The 22,632-nt window shown below is 39.6% G+C and overlaps 1 protein-coding gene across 4 annotated transcripts in view; it reads left to right on the top strand.

The window, feature by feature from the left end:
* HOMER1 (homer scaffold protein 1) overlaps positions 1 to 22,632 on the top strand; it is a 365,230-nt gene that overhangs the window by 101,688 nt on the left and 240,910 nt on the right. For 2 of the 4 annotated variants that reach the window (XM_029575555.1, XM_029575541.1), the window contains exon 2: positions 13,951 to 14,107. In XM_029575555.1, coding sequence (XP_029431415.1) covers positions 13,951 to 14,107 — 157 coding nt within the window. Of the gene's footprint in view, positions 1 to 13,306; positions 13,432 to 13,950; positions 14,108 to 22,632 lie in introns of those variants that run through there. The other 2 variants (XM_029575549.1, XM_029575562.1) reach the window with 2 other exon arrangements.

The raw sequence follows: 22,632 nt of genomic DNA, 5'->3' as shown, positions 1-22,632 counted from the left end.
AACTGAAGTCTCACAGATACTGTGCTCACTACAACTTGCATGCTTGGAAATAAACAAAAATGACACTTCTGTCATTGGGTCAAAACAACATGACCTGATGAAGAGTGTAGCTCCTGAAAGCTAATCACTAAATTTATTAAGTTAATTAAATAAGAATATCCCCCCCTGTAACCCCTTTTCTGGTTCTAGAGCTTAGAAAGCAGGTGCACACGGGGTGCCATGACCATGCCTTAACTCTTTTTCTCAGCCCCACAGGCCTCAGGTAGGGTTAGAATCATAGAAACCTGACGGCAGAAAGACCGTATGCCACATCCAGTGTTTGCATTGGGGTTGTGTGTGGAGAGGAATCATTCCTCCAAAGTGGTAGGGGAGCTCTTAATTTCTCTGACCTGAGGAGGTAACACTTGACTTTCACCATTAAGAGATGTGAGTGCCAACACAATACTCTGGAGGCTCAAGTTCAGTGTCCAAAATAAATATTCACTGTAGATGTTTTCAGATGGCAAAAAAGCTACTTTACACATGAGATCTTGGCATAAATGATTTAAAATCAACTCGCTATCTGTGCAAGTGTCTCTCAGTAGTTGGGCCAAGGAAAACTTTCACCCTTCAGGGCTTGTAAAACAAGGCTTCCCAGGTTGACAGGCATATCCTATGTTGGTAGAAAAATCCCTTTCCAAAAATACTGATGGACAAAATTAGTGCATTTAAAGCAGGGACAGCCAACTCTGGTCCTCAAGAGCCACAAACAGGTTTGGTTTTCTAAGATAGCCACAATAAATATGGTTGAGAGAGATTTGAATTCACTGCATCCATTGTATGCAAATGTATCTCAGGCATATTCATTATGGATATCCTAAAATCCAGGCCTGCTTTTGTGGCTCTTGAGGACCGGAGTTGGTCATCCCTAATTTAAAGTCTCTGAATACATTCTGAAGATGTACCTTTGGTCCCTAGGGTGAAGACTCTGGATGGGGGTCCCCCAAGTGTAATAAAAGATCTTCCAGCTCTCTCTCCAGATGTTTCACAGGCTCTTCAGATGAAAAGGCTAAGCAGCAAAGTGAAAACAGCTCTGGGGTCTTCCACTTAGGCAGCAAGATTTTGCGTAAAACACAAGGCAAAATCCTTGCAAAAATGGCAAAATGTGGAGCTGTACTGCAGTAAATCAGCTGTGTTCCTATCCACTGTGTGTGAGATGGAGAGCAGCACAATCTTCCCTAACTCCTGATAATATAGTAATGACGGCAGAAAAAGACCAAATGATCTATCCAGTCTGTCCAGCAAGCTTCTTATGGTAGTAACTGCCTCTCCATGCAGTTTACGCCCAAGTCTTATGTTAAGGATAGTACTGCGGCTCTGTGCTTATTACCCTCAAGGCTTATATTAAGCGTAATATTTACAATCAAAACCAAGCTATTGTCAAACCCATAACAAAATTACTTCTAGTAACATTTTTATGGGGTGAGCAGCTTTCTTGATTATTAGACAAAGCTGCTTGAACATGCTTTAATTTTTGGACTTGGCCTTAGAAGTAGTCCTGTACTTTATTCTTAATGTCTGTGTATCAATACCCTGAATCGTAAAAGGCAGGGCTGAGCTTTGGCAGTCATCTGAATCCAGTTCTCCTCCCCCCCCTGCCGATTAAGCAGAGATCGATATTGCAGTTGCATCAAAAGAATCAAAGCTAATTGATTAAGGATGAAAATACTAAAGGTAGCAACTATCGCTTCATGTAGGTTGCCCCCATGCCACCCTTTCCTTAATTTCTAACCTCTTGCCTGTAGGGATCCACAGTGTTTCTACCATGCCTTTTTGAGTTCATTTATTGTTTTTGTCCTCACCAATTCTTCCAGAAGGGCATTCCAGGCATCTACCACCTTCTCTGTTAAATATTTCCTGATGCTCATGCTGAGTCATCCCCCCTGGAGTTTCATTTCTTGATCCCTAGTTCTAATATTTCCTTTCCAATGGAAAATATTCAAAGTTTGTGCATCATTAAAATCTTTCAGATATCTGAAGGTCTATATAATCTCTTCTGCACCTCCTCTCTTCCGGGATATATATATCTATATCTATATATATCTTCCATTATAGATCCAACACCATTTTGGTTGCCCTTCCCTGGACTGCCTCCATCCTGTATCTATACTTTTTGGGATATGGTCTCCAGAACTGAACACGGTACTCCAGGTGAGACCTCATCAAGGACCTGTACAAGGGCATTATCTCCTCTTTTTTTTTTCTTACTGGTTATTCCTTTCTCTGTGCAGCACAGCATTCTTCTGGCTTTAGCTATTGCTTTTTTTTTTGTTAACTCTTTATTTAAAGACACAGAAAATACAAAAAGAATGAAAAAAAGAAAAGCAACAAAGCAAATTGTATGCAAGTTCTCTAGCAATTCAAGCAACATTCAGTCCTCACAATAGTTGTCTCCAAGTCCAATAAGGTTTCCAGATGGGCTCATATCATCGTGTAGTGTATGGCAACATCAGCAACTACTCATTTCCAATGTTTAAAATGAGACTTCGACTTCCAAAAATAGGCAGTGGTTATCCTGGCAGCGTGTAATTAGATGGTCAATAAGTTTTCGAACCCACTTATTTGGAGGAGCAGCCTCTCATTGTCCCAACAAACATAAGGAGGCCATAAGCTGAATCACAAAATGTGATCTGCAGGATTGTAGCCTGGACCTGTAACCAAAAATCCATAACAACCTGACATTCCTACCACATATGCAATTATGAAGCATTGAAACCACAACCCCTCCAACACAAGGGACTTGTAGTGCTAAACTTGGCAAAAAATAAAGGATATCTATATGTTGTATGTAAAAGACAGAACATGAGCTACTGATTCTTGTTAGGTTGAGAGAATTTAAGAGTAGCATGCCAAATAGCCCCCCAATCATCATCTAAGTGCAAAGAGAAATCTACATTCCATTTATTAATAAGGGTTGTATTGGTCTTTAAGGATTTGGTTCCATCTTGCAGGTATATATATAAATGAGAAATCAATTTTGATCAATAAAAGGGAGTGGTTAATAATCATTTCAAGTCCGTATGGGGTCATAAAAAAAAGTCTGAAGCTGTACCCAACAAATCTTTGCGCAATTGCTCATAAATATATTGTATGTGAGGAGACACTCCAAATTCAAGAAGTAAATCTGCAAATGCTGTTAAATCTGTTAAATCCAACAATTTATGGACAGCCCGCCATATGGATAATGAATGGAAAGGATTGGACTGCTGCGAGACACTCTGATATACAGGAGAGGTTGGAGCAAGAGTCAATAAAGAACCCAAAGATAAATCTCCATCCTGATAGCGCTGTAGTGAAACCCAAGAAGAATTATCCAAAAGACCACACCAACCGTTAACCCAAGCAATCGTGAACAAATATAAATAAAGATCTGGAAAATCAAATCCCCCACATCCCTTTGTCAGCTGTAGGGTAGACAGTTTAATATGTGGAGCCTTCCCTCTCCAGAGGAAAGAAGAAATGGATCCATTCAAATGCTGAAAAACCCCCTTAGGAATAGGACAGGGAAGATGCTGGAACAAATATAATAATTGGGGGAGCACGGTCATTTTAGCCAAGTAATAACAAGGGGGAATCCGTCCATCGCTTTAAATCAGAATGTAAGTGAGAAAGCACTTTAGAATAGTTCATGGTGTACAAATCAGAGATTAGGAGAAACTAGGATCCCCAAATACCGTAATCTAGTCCCCACCCCTTGTGTAAGATGGTCCTGAGGGCCAATCGGAAAATAAACTGACAGTATAATTCATTTTATAGCCAGAAATAGCACTATATTGCCTAATCAGGGATAAGAGTTGGGACGGATTTCCGCACTTGAGTTAAATATAGCAAAATATCATCGGCATATAATTAGATTTTATGCATCTCAGAGCCAACATGAAAACCAACAATGCCCACTGCTTCCCTAATTTGCTGTGCAAGAGGTTCCAAAGCCAAATTAAATAGAGAAGAGGAAAGGGGACATCCTTGCCTAGTACCTCTAAAACTTATGGCACCATATATAAAGCCCTGATCCAAGAAATATATTGGGGAGGGAACTCCAAATTTTGCAAAACAAGAAACCTATATTGCTAGGAAACTTTAAATTTATTTTCCAGATGAATAATGAATAAACATCTTGTATTACCTGTAGAGTATCTGCCCTTAATGAAGCCACTTTGGTTGGGACCTATTAAGGCAGATAAAATATTTTCTATACGAAATTGTATGATTTTTGCTAAGAGCTTTACATCAGATTTATTCAAAGAGATTGGTCGATAACAATCACACTGCAAGAGATCCTTTCCTGATTTATGGTCCAGAGTAATGGCATCCAACAAAGACCTTACATGAGCATCAGGAGTACCTAGATAATTAAACAATTCTGTCATTAGGGGTATCATGTCTTCCTTAAAATGTTTATAATATTCTAATGGGAAACCATCTGGACCTGGGCTCTTCTGAGTTGCCAATGAAGTAAGGGCTTGAAGAACCTCACGACTCGTTATGGGGGCCGATAAGGATTCCTTTTTTCCGTCTGGTAATTTTGAAAGAGAAATAGAGCTTTAAAACTGTGAAATCTCCTCCTCTGTAAAACATAAAGCTTCCCTATATAGATCAGCAAAGTGCTGTTGAAATTCAGTAAGAATGTGAGAGGGAGAATGTATCAGAACATCTGATTTATTTTTGATGGAGCCAATAACATTACTGGGAGGTCGCAATTTAGTCAATCTTGCCATGAAAGAACCAAGTTTGTTAGCCTATTCGTAATACTTCTGTCTCTGAAATTACAGAGACTTTTCTATGTGAAAAATTTGCAACTGAGCCCTCACTAACTGTAACTTTTTGTACATTTTGGGGGAATAGTCTCTTGTGTTTAAGTTCAAGATATGATGAAAACAATAGGAAAAAACTTGTACAATCTACTAGATAAGGGAGACCTGACTGACGTGCCGCAAATGTGCAGTAGAAAGCAACTCTACCGCGCATGTGCCGTCGAGCAAGTCGGTCAGAGCGGAGCATGCCTGAAAAAAATGGCGCTGGGAGGAGCAGTAGTGGCGGCGCGCGCGAGGGATGGACCCCCCCCGGAGATCTTCCGTCTGCGCCATCCGAGGGAAAGGGTTGTGGATAAACTGAAAGGGGAGGGGATTGAGAGAGGGAGAGTGGCTGAGGGGAAGGGGGAAGGTGAGAGGGACTAGAGGGGGGAGGTGAGAGGGAGTGGGAGGGAGAATAGAGGTGGGAGGGAGAATGGGGAGGGGAAGTGGAAGGGAGAATGAGGGGGAAGAAAATGGACCAAAACATTTTTTTAAATGTAGCCCGTTGTTTCGGGCTTAACGGCTAGTTATGCATACAATAAGCCTAGAACGAGACATATAACCAAGATAGCTGTGTCTATTAGCTGAAAAATATATGGCGAAAATAAAAAAATTATGTCCTACATTTGGAGAAAAATCATAAACATGTCATGCAGCTGTCTTTTTTTTTTTTTTTGCAAGCAGATATAACATTCCCAAAATACCAAAAGTCTCATTATCCCCCTCCCAATTCCTCCAAAGCTTACAAAGCACCCCAAACTGTTTGCAATGCTAAGAGGGGCAAAAGAGCCAAGCTCAGAACTACTGCAACAAAAAAAAATTTCCCTCAGATAAGAAATAAAGACAAAAAAAATGGGAGAGAAAAAATACAAATAAAAATCAAAGCATCCAGTCCAATACTACTGTAAAAAAAACAGAAGACAGAAATTAGCAATAAGGCAAAAAACCAAAATCCGCCAACATCTATATTATAGATAACTCGCAAGTAGCGAAGGTAGTACTCCTCCTTCATAGAAATCTACTGTGCGTAGTAGAAAATAAAGAAGCATAATGCCAAAACAGATTGAGAAAGAAAGTCATGATAGGATATTTCAAATATTGAAACAGTGGTACAAAGTACATACATACTCAGCCAAGTGTGAAAAAGGAAAAAATTGTAAAACCAATTAAAAACGAAAAAAGAAAGAAAAGACTGTAAAGCGACTGCTTTATCAGCTGGTAACTCGTCAATCGGGCTTCCTGCCCATCTCAATAACTGCCATCTGCAGAGGTAAAACGTCAATCAGGAGAGTCATTGTTTGAAGATGGAAAAGACTGAAGAAAATCAGATACCTCAGATGGTGTTTGAAAAAGCCGGTGTTCACCAGTTAGCATAATTCAAAGCTTTGCAGAATATTGCATATAGTTTTGTAGGTGGTGCTCCTGTAAGCTGCGTTTTACTTCACCATAACTTTGTTGCAACTTTTGCACCCCCTGCAGAAAAATCAGGGAAAATATAGATGTTTCCCTTGATGTAATAATTCTTTCTACGCGCCGATTCTAGGATCTTCTGTTTGTCAGTGAAATTATGATCCGGCTGAGGAGCTGTCCTGTGGTCTCTGTCTACTTTAAGCTGGTCATGCTTCGTCGTTAGGGCTAGGAGTTCAGGAAGCCATTTTACAATGAAAGTTACTGCGTCACGCTCCTCCGACTTTTCCGGGAGGTCCACTATTCAAATATTATACCGGCTACTGCAGTTTTCGGATCTTCTCCTTTATCTTCTAAAGATTTTAAGGATCCCTCCAAAGTTTCTATCTTTCTCCCATAATTTTCTAAGTCGCTAACGTGAACTTCCAAGTTCTCCAGTTGCTCTGCATGCTCCTTTACCGATGCCACCAAGGTAGCCACCTTTTCCACCATGATAGTTAATTTAGTATCGATATTTTTAGCCATTTTTTTTTTTTTCAGAAAAGATATCAAAATATTATTTAAATGTTTTCCGGATGCCGAAAATACCTGAGAGAGGAGTCTTTGAGATCTTCCCTGGAAGAGTAAACGTCTCCTGTACTGTGAGTACCATTCTCGGGGCCCTCTTTATCCGGTAGCGACCAGAAGTAGAGGATCAGTAACAAAAAAAAACTACTGATCCTCTACTTCTGGTCGCTACTTGCAATATTGGATCGATTTACGGTTTGTTTCTTTGGACCTCCCTCTTTATCCGGTACCATCGCTTTTTGTTTCACCTTGTCAGCCCACGTTTTGGGGTAGATTTTAAAAAACTACGCCCGCGCGTACTTTTGTTCGCACACCAGGTGCAAACAAGAGTATGCCGGACTTTAATGGATACGCGCGTAGCCACGCATATCCTTTAAAATCCGGGGTCGGTGCATGCAAGGCTGTGCAAAATTGGCAGCTTGCGTACGCCGAGCTGCGCAGCCTGCCTCCGTTCCCTCCGAGGCCACTCTGAAATTGGAGCAGCCTCGGAGGGAACTTTCCTTCCACCCACCCTCCACCTTTGTTCGAAAAGTTATGCCTGCCTGAGGCAGGCGTAACTCCCGCGTGCCAGCCAGCCGGCCAGCGCGCAATTCCCCGGCCCGGGAGCAGTTTTCGGAGGCCTAGGCCACGCCCCCCGAAACACCCCCGGGCCGGAACCACAACCCGCGGCAACACGCCCCCCACAACATGTCCCCGACACGCCCCCCCCAGGAAAGCCCCGGGACTTACGCGCATCCCGGGGCTTGCGTGCGCCGCCGAGCTTATTCAACATAGGCTTGGCGCGCACAAGGGAAGCTTGGGGCTAAGGGTATAGAATGTTTCCCAGAGTCTTTAACACTCATGTTAGCAGAAAGGAGTAGAATAAAAACCACTCTGTAGCAGATAATGAAAGGATTATATAAGAGACGAGCGGGAGCTCCCAAGCAAGCTGCTCATTGGATCACTGCATCATGTGACCCTTTCCAGCTTTAGCTATTGCTTTATCACATTGCTTTGCTGCTTTTAGATTGCTGTACCCTAAGGTCCCTATCCCAGTTTGTGCACATTAATAACTGAAACCCAGATGTATGACATTGCATTTCTTGGCATTGAATCTCAGCTGCCGAATCTTTGACCACTCTTCAAGCTTCTTAAATCACATTTCATTCTCTCTACTCTTTCAGGGATGTCTGCTCTGTTACAGATCTTATCTGCAAATAAACTTCACTTTCTATTGCTTATGCAATGTCGCTCACAAGAAATTGCACAAAACCGGTTCCAAAAACTATTTTTGTGGCACTCCACTTAGCACTGTTTTCTCTTCAGAGTAGTTTCCATTTACTATTACATGCTGTCTCCTGTCAGTCAACCAGTTTGTAATCCACTTCACCACCTTGACGCCCACTCCCAAGCTCTGATTTACAAACCACCTTTGTGGGACCTTATCAAAAGCTTAGCTGAAATCTACATAAATCACATAGTGCTGCTCCTTGATCCAATTCTTTCATCACTCAATATAAAAAAAAAAAAATCTGCCTCTGGTCCAGCAACCCACTGGATTGGAGAGAGTTCTGTCTTTTCCTTCAGCAAAGTCTCTATTAATTTTCCCACCAACGAGGTAAGGTTGATGACTGACCTATAGTTTCCAGCTTCCCCTTTGCTACTGCTCTTGTAAAGCAGGACCACAATTGTTCTTCTCCAGTCCTGCGGCACCACTCCTGTTTTTAGGGATCTATTGAACGGGTCTTTCAGCGGACCCGCCAGCACATCTCTAAGCTCCATTAGTATCCTGGGATGTGTCTCATCTGGCCTCATGGCCTTGTCCACTTTCAGTTTTCCTAGCTCTTCCAATGCATTTTCTTAACTAAATGGGGTTGCCTTTACCCTACTTCCATCCATGCTTTTGTCAGTCAGCAATGGTCCATCTCCAGAGTCTTCTTTAGTAAACTCCGAACTGAAATATTTAATATTTCTATTTTTGTCTTTTTCCACACATTGCTTCTTGTCACATTTCAATTTCACTGTACTACCTCAGACCTTCCTCCTTTCTTTTATATATATGAAAATGTTTTGTTACCTCGCTTTACCTTTTTGGCAATCCTTTCTTCTGCTTGACCTTTTGCTTTACTGATTTCTTTCTTCATCTCACTTTCACCAGGTATTCTTCCCTGTCTTCCTTTTATGGGATCCTATGTACTTCTTGAATGCTGGATTTTGCCTTTATTTTTTCAGCCACCTCCTTTGAGAATCAGATTTTTTTTTCCTCTTACATTTGTTTACTTTTCTAACATAGAGATTTGTTGCCTTTGTAATAGTGGGCCAAATTAAAAGAAGCTGTTGTACCATCTCGCCCATTTTCTCCCAGTCTTCTAGTTCTTCCTCCAGATACATCCCCATTTTGACAAAGTCTATATTTTTGAAATTCAAAACTCTGATCTTCGTGTGGCTTCTCTACATCCTATTTGCTATATCAAACCATACAGTCTGAGGTCAATGCTGCTCAGAAGAGCACCTATCCCGACATTAGAGACATTATCCCCATTTGTGAGCACTAGGTCAGGTATCACATCCTCCCTCGTAGGTTTCATTACCATTTGTTTGAGCAGAGCTCCTTGAAGAGCATCAACAATCTCTTTACTTGAAATTCTGCAGAAGAGAAACTCCAATCCACATCTGGAAGATGTATATCACCACCAAGCAAAACACTTCACCCTTCTTTCCCATTTTTTGGATGTCTTCAATCTGGTCTCTGTCTAGTTCTTCTGTTTGAGTCGGAAACCTGTAGACCACACCAGTGTAGATGGAAGTGCTATTTTCTTTTTTTTTTTTTTTAGGACAGCCCATAATACTTCTTCCCTACCCCACATCCCTTGGGTACTGTTTTTGACATAGGACCTTCTCCTCCCCCTTTGTCTTTCCTTAAGATAAAGCCTGGGATAGCCATATCCAAATCTTGAGATTCAGTGAACCATGTCTCTGTTATAGCAACAATGTCTAAATCCACCTCCACAATTAGGGCCTGCAGGTCTGAGATTTTATTGCCCAGACTACGAGCATTTGTGGTCATAGCTTCCCAGCTTTTGTCCCTTGACTTGCTGCTCTTTCTAGTCACCTTTCCTGTTTTTTTTTTCTTTTTTTAGCTCATTAATTTTTTTTCTCCTTCCATTTCCTGTATTGCTTGGAAGTGACATACCAGTTTCATTGGCCACCTCCTGCCACTCCCATCCTTTAGTTTAAATGCCTGATAGTTTGTGACCTTAATTTTTTTGCTTGGGATCCTCTTTCCTGCCATGAACCACTGTAGACCATCCTTACCATATAACCTTTTACTGCTTAATGCACAGCTCTATCCGCCAATGTATCGAAAACCACTTTTTTAGACCATGTTTTGAGCCATGTATTAAAATTATCTATATGGCAGAGTCTTTCTTTGATCAGATAAGTTAGACAAGGCAATGGTCTTTGACGTGTGTCTAATCTTCGTCCTTTGATTTTGTAAATCTTTCTGTACTGCATGGATACAATTTCTAACAAGGTCTAACCTAACCCAAAGACACCCCAAAATCCTCTGAGTCAGGGATACTAAGGCTCTCTTAGAAAAAAAAAATCCTAAAATATGAGTCCAAAAATACCAGAAACAACCCCTGAGGCTAGCTCGAGTAAGCAATTGCTTCCTTCCTAGTTAGCGCAGGATTTCAGGCTTTGTGGCCTAATTCACCAGTGTAATAAATTCAGTTGTACATCGGTATAGTAAAAAACAAACAAATAATTCACCAGTTAGAAGAACAGACAGTAACTTAGGAAACACTCCTATACCTCTGACTTCCAACTCAAAAAGCCACACCTACCCCTGATGCGAGCTGCTTTTTATACTAGTAGGGGCTTAATGGGGGAACTGTTCCAAAGCGGTGTTCTTCTCCCTTCACGACCTATACCTGACTCCTAGTTCAAAAAGGATTTGAGAACTAGGGCCTTACAGTGAGGATCCCAAATGGTTGTCACACCTCTTATTATATGTTTGGTTTGATGACCTGTTTTCTGCATAGAAAACCATTCAAAACATGTTTTTTTGTAATTTAAATATCTAGATTTTGTAAATGTGTCCTATAAGGCACATTTTGAAGTTGTTTTTAGCTTTCTTACCTCTGCTCAATGTTAAAATGTTTATTTCCCTCCTCCACCTTCTTTCAAAAGATTACTTCATAATCCTCTTAGATTTACTGGTTGTATAGTTAGGTCACAAGAAGAGCAGCAGTTCAGAGTCCAATTTTCTTCCCCTCAAACAGGTTACTTATAAGTGCCTAGACTGATGGCAGGTTGTGTAAAAGTTTATCATACACTGAAAAAAATGTATTTGCATATATATTTTTCCAACCTTGCTGCTTTCCCTAAGATAACAAAATATTGCTTTTATAAACAAGGATGAATAGAAAACCAGAACATGCTGTATTTCTTTATTTCTTCTGTATTGTATTTTTAAATTACAGTAAGGCTAAGACTTTATTCTTCAGTTGCCATGACTACAAGATTTTTTTGTAAAATCCCTGCTAGGTCAGATTTTCATAATATACATCTTCTGGTATTATACGGTTACAAGAGCTGCAAGCTTTTAGTTACCATAGAATTCTGCAGTGCAAACTATTAATTCAGCTGTTAAATGTATGAGGCTAGGCAAGTGCAACCATTTTGGAAATCATTAAGTAGCTGCACTGAGAAACTAAACTCTTGAACCATTTTTACATTTTTTTTAGGTATTTTAGTCAGACAGTGTGGTATTGATAAAGATTGGCATAGTGGTTGGATAATGGGCTGAGAATCGGGGAAACTAGGGTTTAAATTCCACTTCCCCCTCTAACATATCCTGTGAAATGTAATGCAAATTTGGTTGGGGCAATTTTGACCTTGAACCAAGTCACTCTGAGATGTGTATTCAGTAGGCTGGCTTGCGGCAAGGGCTATCGGGCTATATTCAACGTAGCAAATTAAGTGCCTTCTTTACTAGGTTTTTTTTTTTTCCCCGTAGACTGAGAATGGGGAAAAAGTCTTAGTAAATGAAGCCCTAAGTTTAAAAAAAACCCAAAACACACACACAAAAAATATCTTGCAGCCAGGCAGATTTGATTCCCCACCCACAAAATAATTCTGAGAAATGACAGCGCCTTAGCGCCGGATTTGATCCCTCCCAACTTTTAAAGGTAATTAATCCAAATTGCAGGCCATAATAGCCTGAGGGGCTGCTGCTGCCCCCCTGCTACCCAAGTTATGAAAATGAGAGGTCTGGCTTCAGGTCCCCTCCTGCTCCACCTTAATTTGAGACAGTGAGATTCTTCATTGTAAGCTGGAAAACACTGAGAATTATTCATGTAGGTTGAATTTGCATATTTGAATTTCTAGAAGTGTTTATCTGGTACAGCTATGGACATGTTAAGGAGATTTTAAATATAATTTTAAAAAAATTTTCCTCTGTTCCTAAAATTGTTAGTTTTCTATCTTCCTTTGAGAGGGAGCCTACTTGCCTATTGGATCCTTCCCTCTGACTGAAAAGTTTGATGTATTTACTCCATTACCTAAATCTCAGGAAGATTTTATTCCAAGTGCAGTTTTGCTTTTGACCTATGCAACATAATTAGATTGAAATATGATTAAAATATATATATATTTTTTAGATTGAAAGAGAAGCTTTTTCTTGGTAACAAGATTGCTGTTTTTCCTGATGTTTCAAGGGCAACTCAGCATAGGTGTAAACTTTTTCTGGAAAACAGGCAGAGGGTTATTGCATTGTGAGCAAGTTTTCTTTTACTTTTCCCATGCAAATGTAATGTTATATTTGGGAAATGCAAAATATCTTTTTTTGATGCCGAATGTTAGAAACATTCCTTCAGAATAGAGTTCTAATTTTTAGGAAGGCTGTATTGATCAGCTATGATTGTAGTTAGGCTGGATATTTTTCATTCTTTTCCTTGTTATATTATTTTCTCTCCCGTTGTGGTCCATATACTGATTGGTCAAATGATGATTTCTTTATTTTGTTTAAGTATTACTGATACTTAATCTGTTTGTTTGATTCTCATGTCAAGTTTTACTTGATTTTGTAATTTTGGTAAAACCAATGAAGAGAGATAAATTTAAACTCCAAAGCTTATCTGGACAAACATTTTGAATACAGGCATTTTTATCTCCTGTTACCTCAGGTATCTACTTAAATCTTAAACGTTTTGGGCAAGGACTTATTGTATCTGAATTCTAAAAAATAAAAAAAAAATGCTATAAGTTGCTTAGAATGTTATTCAGGAAGGCATGCTAAAAATCCAAAAATAATTATTAAAAGAAAGTATAAACTGTTGTGGAAGCTGGAAACCTAAATTTCGTAGTTGACTAGAACTCATACATATTGCAAGAGGGCTATAATCTGAACAAATGTAACCAAATAGCACCAAAAGCTCTAAAAGCACAGTGAAAGGCAATGCTGAAGTATTTTTAGATGCATACCGAGCATTCTAATGAGTCATAAGGAAAGCAAGGCTACTTAGCTGTGAGCCATTTCTAATATTCGCAGAGGAAGGAAACTGCAGTATTTTGAACTCTGAATAAGCTGTCTAAACTTGCAATATCTAAGTAACTTTAAATGCTGTGTTTCTTACCACATGTAAGTATGTACTCCATATCTGAAATAAGAATTTAACACTTGTCCGTCAGCAGATAGCAATCAACTATTTTAATTTGAACTCAGCAGGCAATTTTAGTGTCAGATTACTGATCATGATTTAATATAATTTGTAAAAAGTAGGCAAAAGGAAGATCCATGTGTGTTCTGCTCTGCTTGCTTCCAAAGAAATTGTGTGAATATACAGTGCTAATAGGGGAGACAGATGGAGGTTGGGGGAGGGTCGAGAGATAACTGTGATACATCTATATTTAGTTAACTCTCTTCCTTTCAGACTGTATGGCTGGCTGGCCTTCCACCTTTTTAATGGCACACATCTTGTTTGCCTTTAACAAACTGTTAAGCTGTTTCTTATAAGAACCTGTTTTTTTTTTTTTTTTAATATTAATTATGCAGAGTGAATTAGTATACACACTCTTTGGGAAGGCTCCTCGGATCTCTCATGTACAAGAATACTGAAGCCAAATCAGATTAATCACTTTTTTACTTTCTTCCCTTTAGGGAGCAACCTATCTTCAGCACCCGAGCTCATGTCTTCCAGATTGATCCGAACACCAAGAAAAACTGGGTTCCCACCAGCAAGCATGCAGTTACTGTGTCATATTTTTATGATAGCACAAGAAATGTCTATAGGATAATCAGTCTGGATGGATCAAAGGTAGGTAAAATTTAATAGATGGTAGATTTTGCACTGTGTTTCTTAGGCTAGCATCTTACTGTTGAGTTTGTGTTCATAAATGCCTGAAATGATATAGTATACCAAGAAAACTCAAACAAAACCACTAATGTAGGTTAATACAAATAAAATACCACACTGAGAACCTATATCGCTATATCTAATATGGTGAAACCAGTGTAAAATATTAATTTTAATTTAATTTCACTATGAGAAGCCCCTCTAGAAAATATTTTTTAGAGAGGAAGGTGGTAGTTTCATATATTATACTATTTTAAGGTACCATCCAGGTTACCTGCATAGAATTATTGTAATCATCAACATACCATCAACCACCCATTTTTGTGATTTTTACATATGAATAATGCCACCAATAAAAAAATGGTTTTTTTATCGTGAGGAATATCTACTTGTAATGCCGCCCTAAAATCTTATCATCTTGTTATATTCTAATCTCAGTGTGTATCAGCACCATGTTCAGAACAAAGATTGTTTTCGAAAAACGTGTTAGAACCGAATAGTGCTTAGCTGCTCATTGTTCCCAACAAGAGATTAGAATATAACAAGAAGATAATAAGATTTTAGGGCGGCATTACAAGTAGTTATTCCTCATGGTGAAAAAGAAAAATTTTTTATTGGTGGCATTATTCATATGTAAAAATCACAAAAACGGGTGGTTGGTGGTATGTTGATTACAATAATTCTATTCTAGTAACCTGGATGGTACTTTAAAATAGTATAATGTATGAAACTACCACCTTCCTTTCAAAATGATTTCTAGAGCGGTTCCTCATAGTGAAGTTAAATTTAAAGTAAATAATATTTTACACTGGTTTCACCATATTAGGTATATCGATGTAGGTTCTGAGTGTGTTCTATTTGTATTAACCTACATTAGTGGTTTTGTTTGGGTTTTCTTGGTATGTTATATGATTAAACCATTTATTTAAGTGACTACTGTGGAGGCTTGGAGAAACATATTCAGTTACACTGAGGATCAAATAGTAGACACAAAAAAAGAAGTATCCATATTCTCTGAATCTCAACCACCAACTTAGGCCCAACACTGGGAGAAATACTTGTGTTTAAATAAAAAGTTGATTAGGTCGGATTTACATTGTATCACGTTGATTGAATACATCAAACGAGATTATACCTAGGGGGTTATGCATACAGAAGGCATCTATGCTGTTTGCAGATGATGAGGAGTTTGTAGGGACTTGGACAGCAATATTGAATAAATGCTTGTTAGATCTTATGTTCCTGATTGTTAAGAATCAAGAAATTCACAGTCAAACTTGGTCAACAAATAGAGGAAGTAGAGAAGTTACTCAGTTACATCGGAGTTTGATAGTAAATTGACTTAATTTACGCTGGAACAGTTTCGTAGTTCCATCAAGGAAGTCAAAGTAAAAAAAAATGTAAACGTGATCAGTCTGATTATTTAAACAATAAAGTATATGTTTGGATGGACAACAAACCCTCTAATAAGGGTTATAAGAGTCCATTTTGCATTTTCTTCTGGTGACAGTTCAAGCAGGTCGGAGGAACATGAGGACAGAAGTGAGAGCATTCAGGCTGAACCGCCACCTTTAGTAACGTTTTTAGAAGCGGACATACAGAAAAGCTCCAGAAGAGAGTATCAAAGGAAGGGCAGACAAAAAGCTTATTTGGAATACCAGCAGGGTCTGATACGAGCAACATGGCATCAAATTTACAAGAATCAACAGCTATAGTAAACTTGCCATCTAAGCCATTGAGTTCATTACAATAGCTTTTGGACAATAGCCTGTCATTTGTCCAAAACAACTTTCCATGGGGTAACTTCTTTTTATACCTAAAGTAACCAGCATGGAATGGCAGCTACTGTCCAAAAAAAAAAAAAAAATCTTGCTGGGCAGACTAGATGGATCACTTTGATTTTTATCAGCTGTTGTTTAGTATGTTACTATTCTGCTGTTGGGCTATGGCATCATGGGCCTTTGTTTGCAACCATCCAAGAATGTTCCCACTGGCTTTTATCCCCCTTCCAGCTCTTTATACTTGTATTGTAAACCGACATGAAGAGAACACGAATGTTGGTATATAAAAGTGACTAAATAAATAAATACAATTTAGCTCAGTAACTGCTTGTCAGGAGCCAAGGACTAGGGCCCCATCTAAATACTGCAAATTATGTACTCCAAGTCCGGTCACTAGGCATCACTGTTGCACAATGACTAGAATTCTTGACTCAGCATTGTCCACAGCTCCAGCTGGCCCACAGAGCAGAAGCAGGAATCAAACTCAGGTCTTCCCCATGGCAGCATGGAAGGACTTCCACTGTGCTACTGGGCTGGCCCTATAAGTAACCACATTTTGATAGAACTACATTTTGATAGACATTGTCAGTCATTCAAACTATGCACAGTTTATTACTAAAACAGGTTAATGAGCATTATTTCTGTTTTACATAAATTTAAAAACAAATGTTTTATGCACTTTTCATTTAGTCACAGGTCTGCAGCTTAATATTTATTAATATAAAACACAATTTTATTTTTATATAGAAGATCTAGCTGTACCAGCTGTGTGTGATTTTTGTAATGTATGTGTTATGTGATCTAAGTATATAAATATGGTAGCACTGCATCTAGTTAAACTCTAATGGAAATTCAGTTTCTGAAAATAAATTGAATAAATAGAAATACATAGAAAATAAAGGTCAACAAACAAGTTGTAGGTAATTATTTTGTATTGTGCTAACAATACATTTATAACTAGCTTTTGAGTTTTGCTTCTTTTATCCGGTTAGTGCAGAATGAACCAAAAATGATGTCCAAAAATACAAGTAAATTCTAGTTTGGGCTATAATAGTAATGTTTGTTTTCAAAGCTGTAAAGAGTTTGGAAAAACACTACTATATAGAATATTTACGTAGGTGGCAAATGAATAAACCAACTTGTATATCTCATGTGACATACAAATTATACACTCTCTTAGCCTGTCATATCAATGTCTTCCATTTAACTTGCCAACGCTTATGCATTATCCTATTTTCATCTGTTGGATCCTTCTTCCAATTTTTGAATGAAGATCTTTTGGCTAAAATAGCTTCCTTCACCTTCCCTTTTACCCATGCCTTCTTTCTACCTTTTTTAATGTGTGGAATACATCTGGACTGTGCTTCTAGAATGGTATTTTTTTTAACAAAGACCATGACTCTTACACACTTTATACCTTTGTAGCTGCTCCTTTCAGTTTTTTTTAACAATTTTTCTCATTTTCTCAAAGTTTCCCTTTTGAAAGTTTAGTACGAGACCCGTGGATTTGCTTACTGTCCCCCTTCCAGTCATATTATGATCCCTATTGCCAAGCGGCCCCACCACCATTACCTCTCTTACCAAATCCTGTTCTCCACTGAGAATTAGATCTAAAATTGCTCCCTCTCTTGTCGGTTCCTGAACCAATTGCTCCATAAAACTGTCATTTATTCCATCCAGGAACATTATTTCTCTAGCATATACTGATGATACATTTACCCAGTCTATATTGGGGTAATTGAAGTCTCCCATTATTATTGCACTACCAGTTTGTTTAGCTTCACTAATTTCTCTTAGCATTTCACTGTCAGTCTCACCATCTTGACCAGGTGGACGGTAATATACTCCTATCACTATAGTCTTCCCCGACACACAAGGGATTTCTACCCATAAAGATTTGATTGTGCATTTAGTTTCATGCAGGATTTTTATCCTTTTGGACTCTATGCCATCCCGGACATAAAGCACCACACCGCCTCCCGGGTGCTCCTCTCTGTCATTGCGATATAATTTGTTCCCCAGTATAGCACTGGTTGTCCTCCTTTTACCATGTCTCTGAGATGCCAGTTAAGTCTGTCATCATTCACTGCTATACATTCTAATTCTCCCATCTTACTTCTTAGACTTCTGGCATTAGCATACAAACATTTCAAAGTTTGTTTTATTTGTATTTTCATTCTGCTTATTAATTAATAGGGTTAAGTTAGAATTTTTTAGCTCAGGTGAGTTCTTAGTTACAGGCACTTGGACTACTTCTCTTATTATTGGAACCTCACTGTTGGGATGCCCTAATTCTAATGCATCATTAGTGTCCTTTGAAGATACCTCTCTCCAAGCCATGTGCTGCTGAGCGACTGTCGGCTTTCCCCTTTGTTCTAGTTTAAAAGCTGCTCTATCTCCTTTTTAAAGGTTAGCGCCAGCAGTCTGGTTCCACCCTAGTTAAGGTGGAGCCCATCCCTTCGGAAAAGACTCCCCCCTTCCCCAAAAGGTTTCCCAGTTCCTTACAAAACTGAATCCTTCTTCCTTGCACCATCTTCTCATCCATGCATTGAGACACCGGAGCTCTGCCTGCTTCTGGTGACCTGCACGTGGAACAGGGAGCATTTCAGAGAATGCTACCCTGGAGGTTCTGGATTTAAGCTTTCTACCTAAGAGCCTAAATTTGGCTTCCAGAACCTCCCTCCCACATTTTCCTATGTCGTTGGTGCCCACATGTATCATGACAGCTGGCCCCTCCCCAGCACTGTCTAAAATCCTATCTAGGTGACGTGTGAGGTCATACGTACCTTCACACCAGGTAGGTATGTTACCAGGTGATCCTCACGCCCTCCAGCCACCCAGCTATCTACATTCCTAATAATCACCAACTATGACAGCCGACCTAACCCTTCCTTCCTGGGCAGTAGGCCTTGGGGAGATATCCGCTGTGCGAGAGGACAATACATCACCTGGAGAGCAGGTCCTTGCTACAGGATCCTTTCCTGCTGCATCAGTTTGATGCTCTCCAATCATGAGGCCACCTTCCTCCAAGGCAGCACCAGGGCTGCCAGTTTGAAGTTGAGACTTGGCTACTATGTCCCTGAAGGTCTCATCTGTATACCTCTCTGTCTGCCTCAGCTCCTCCAGGTCTGCCACTCTAGCCTCCAGAGATCGGACTCGATCTCTGAGAGCCAGGAGCTCTTTGCATCGCATGCACATGTACAATTTCTCACTGGTGGGTAAAAAATCATACATATGACACTCAATGCAGAAGACTGGGAAGCCACCCTCTTGCTGCTGGACTGCTGCCTTCATCTCAAATTTGTTCAGTTCCTACTTAAGTTTTAGGATGCTATGGGAGTAGGAATGTCTAATTAATGTCCTTTAAATGTATTAGTGAATTCACTATATGTCTAGTATCGGCCTGCAGGCGAATGATCAAACTCTCAATAAGATTTTTGTTTTTGTTTGCTTGTGTTTTGTGTTTGTTTGTTTTTTCTTTTTTTTGTAAGTGGCACCTGCCTATACATTAAATTTCGTTTGTTTTTTTGCATCCTAAATGCATTACTCTCTCACCTCTCCTCTAATGTATACATATTTAGTTTCTTTAATCTCATCTCATAACACTTTTGATGCAGACCAGACACCATTTTGGTTGCCTTTCTCTGAACTATTTCTATCCTGTCTCTATCCATTTTGAGATATGGTTTCCAGAACTGAACACAGTACTCCAGATGAGGCCTCACCAACAATTTGTACAGGTGCATTGTTATATCCCTTTTCCTGCTGGTTATACCTCTTTCTCTGCTGGCCTGCATAATTCTGGCTCTAGCTACCACCTTGTCACATTGCTTTGCCACCTTCACATAGCCAGGCACTATCACCCTGAGGATACTCTCTCCCCCAGTCAGTGCACATCAGGCTTTTGCCCCCCCCCCAACTCCCCTCCCCGCCCAAAACACATGCAGATCCTTTGGATTTCTGCACCCTAAATACATGACAACACTTCTTGGAATGGCTTCCCAACTGTCAAATCTTTGACCACTCCTCAGGTTTTCTTAGATTGCTATTAATTTTCTCTACTCCTTCAAGTGCGTCCTCCCTGTTGCAGAAATTAGTGTCATCTGCAAGAAGATACTTTTCCTTCTACAATATCACTCAGATATTTAACAGAATTGTTCCCAAAACTGATCCCTGAGGCACTCCACTTATCACTCTTCCCTCCTCAGAGTAGGTTCCATTTACAACTATTCACTATCTCAGTCAACCAATTTCTGATCCATTCCACCACTCTGGGTCTCATTTCCAGGCTTTTCAGTTTGTTCATGAGCCTCCTATGCGGAGACAGTATTAGAAGCTTTACTGAAATTCAGATAAATCACATCAAGTACTTTTCCTTGATCTAATTCTGTAGTCTGTAATGTTTGCTAGAACCGAATAACCAGAAGTCAGGATTTAGTGGCAATGTGGTATGTAATAGTTGAGCACATGTATCTCATATAGAACCCCAGAAATGGAGTACTAAGGTGCATTCCCAGAAATAGTGAAAGTAGGTACCTACACTCTGGTGACACTTGATACAGAGATTGGACGAGGATAGTTTATAGCGATAAGATCGTCCTGGAGTAATGTAAAATTGCCATAAAAATGTATATTCTGTCTCCCATAGAAGGACATTGTCTGATAAATCTGGGATTGATTGAAACATCTTTTTAAATGTGTCCAAGGGGATTGAGAACTGGTGCCACTCAGACCATGGAGCATGTAAGGTTTCTAACGTATTGGAGATCGTATCCACAGTTAATGTCTTATAAAAATATGAAATGGATAAATGTTGAGTGTTTCCCGGGGACATAGCAGTTTGTATTTTCTGATTGGCCCTGATTTCAGTGTAGTGGATAAAGTTACTATCAATAAGATGACGTACTTTAAGAAATGGATAGTAATCTGCCTGGTTAAGTTTATACTGCTGTTGCAGGGCTGGAAAGTCTAGTTTATTTCCGGTGGCTGGCTGAAATAATTGGTGTATATAGGTCAGACCTTGCTGATGCCATCGGAGAAAAGGTGCCTCTGCTTGTTCTGGTGGGAACGTCTGACTATGTGCAATGGTTATCATCGAGGTCAAACGGGAGGGGTGACCGTAATCTTTACATAATTGAAGCCATGCCTTCCGACATGTTCTCAGTAGATCATGGAATTTCACACTAGCAGGTAAGTCTTGTGCTTTATTTTGTAAAAGAGGGTTAAGTGAGGGTACTTCGTACCAAGCCAGGAGATCTTGATAAGGGGTGTAAAGGGAGGTCTGCAACAACCAATCTCGAATATATCTCAAACTACAAGCTTGTGTGTATCTCATTAAATCTGGGCACTCTAGGCCTCTGAACTTCAGGGTTGTACATAGAATATCCATGGTTTGTCTCGCCCTCTTTCCCTTCCATAGAAAAAGCCGCAAGGCTTTGTGGAAGCGCTGCAGGTCTTTTTTGGTTAACCATATTGGAGCCATTTGTATAGTATAGAGCCATTTTGGCATTAGGACCATTTTAATCAGTTTCTTCTCAGTTTGTAAGCACAAGGGTTGTATATTTGTTTTATATAAATCTTTGATGTTTAGTGGGATTCGTATTCCCAGATATTTTAAATCGTTTTTCACCCAACACAAAGGAAATGGAGCAGGCCACGTACTCTGAAGGGTACCAGTCACATCAATGGCTTCCAATTTCTCTTCGTTAATTTTTAGACATGCAAAAGTGCCAAATTGTTTTTGTAGTAATTCTGGGAGTGAGGTACCTGGTTTTGTCAGGTAAACCAATATGTTATCTGCGAATGCGGCCACTTTGAAAATATGCGGATTTGTGCCAAAGCCCATTATACTCTTTCAATCTTCCGTAGTAGAGGGTCTATAGATATGTAAAGAAGGGGTGATAGTGGGCAACCCTTTCTCACCCCCTCATCTTATATGGATATCCCAGAAATCATCTTTTTGCAATGATATGGGATACCGGATTATCATATAAAAGAAGTAGGTATTGTAGGAATTCCCCTTTAATCCTGTACCTGTGGAGAACTGGGAAAAGGTATGACCACGCAACCTGGTCAAAGGCCTTCTCAGAGTCGAATCCTATAGCAAAGGCCGGAATCTGTTGCTTTTGACAAATTTGCAAGGCTGTAATTAGCTTGATTATATTAAGGTTAGCTTTCTGTCCCTTAACAAACCCCACTTGGTGCCGAGATATAAGAGCTGGGAGTAAGAGGTTAAGTCTCTCAGCCAGAATTTTGGCAAGTATTTTAAGGTCACAATTAAGTAATGATATGGGGCGGTAGGAGGTGGGCATGAGCGGGTCTTTACCAGGTTTGGAAAGAACTGTGATATGTGCTAGATTGAAATGCCATGGGAATGAGTTTTTAGCAAGTCCGTCTGCATACAACGCTGTTAGTGGGGCAGCCACTTGGTGCCTGAGGCATTTGTAAAAATCGTAGGAAAATCCATTTGGGCCAAGTGCTTTCCCAGCTTAGACCATATTAATTGCCCTCAAGACTTCCACCGTTTGTATGCGCCGGTTCAAAAATTCTGATTGTGAAGTTGAGAGGGTAGCTAAGTCCAACACTGTAAAGAATTGTCTCCTCATCTATCATAGGGGTCTGATCTGCGGTATATAGAGTGTCATAAAATAAGCGGAATACTTCACAAACTGCCTTCTTATCCTTGACTTGCTCCCCGCCAGTGTT

This window comes from Rhinatrema bivittatum, chromosome 1 (genome assembly GCF_901001135.1).
Source record: "Rhinatrema bivittatum chromosome 1, aRhiBiv1.1, whole genome shotgun sequence".
In the NCBI taxonomy this organism is placed as follows: domain Eukaryota; kingdom Metazoa; phylum Chordata; class Amphibia; order Gymnophiona; family Rhinatrematidae; genus Rhinatrema; species Rhinatrema bivittatum.
The sequence above is the reverse complement of the archived record's forward strand: the minus strand, read 5'-3'. Positions and strand labels throughout refer to the sequence as shown.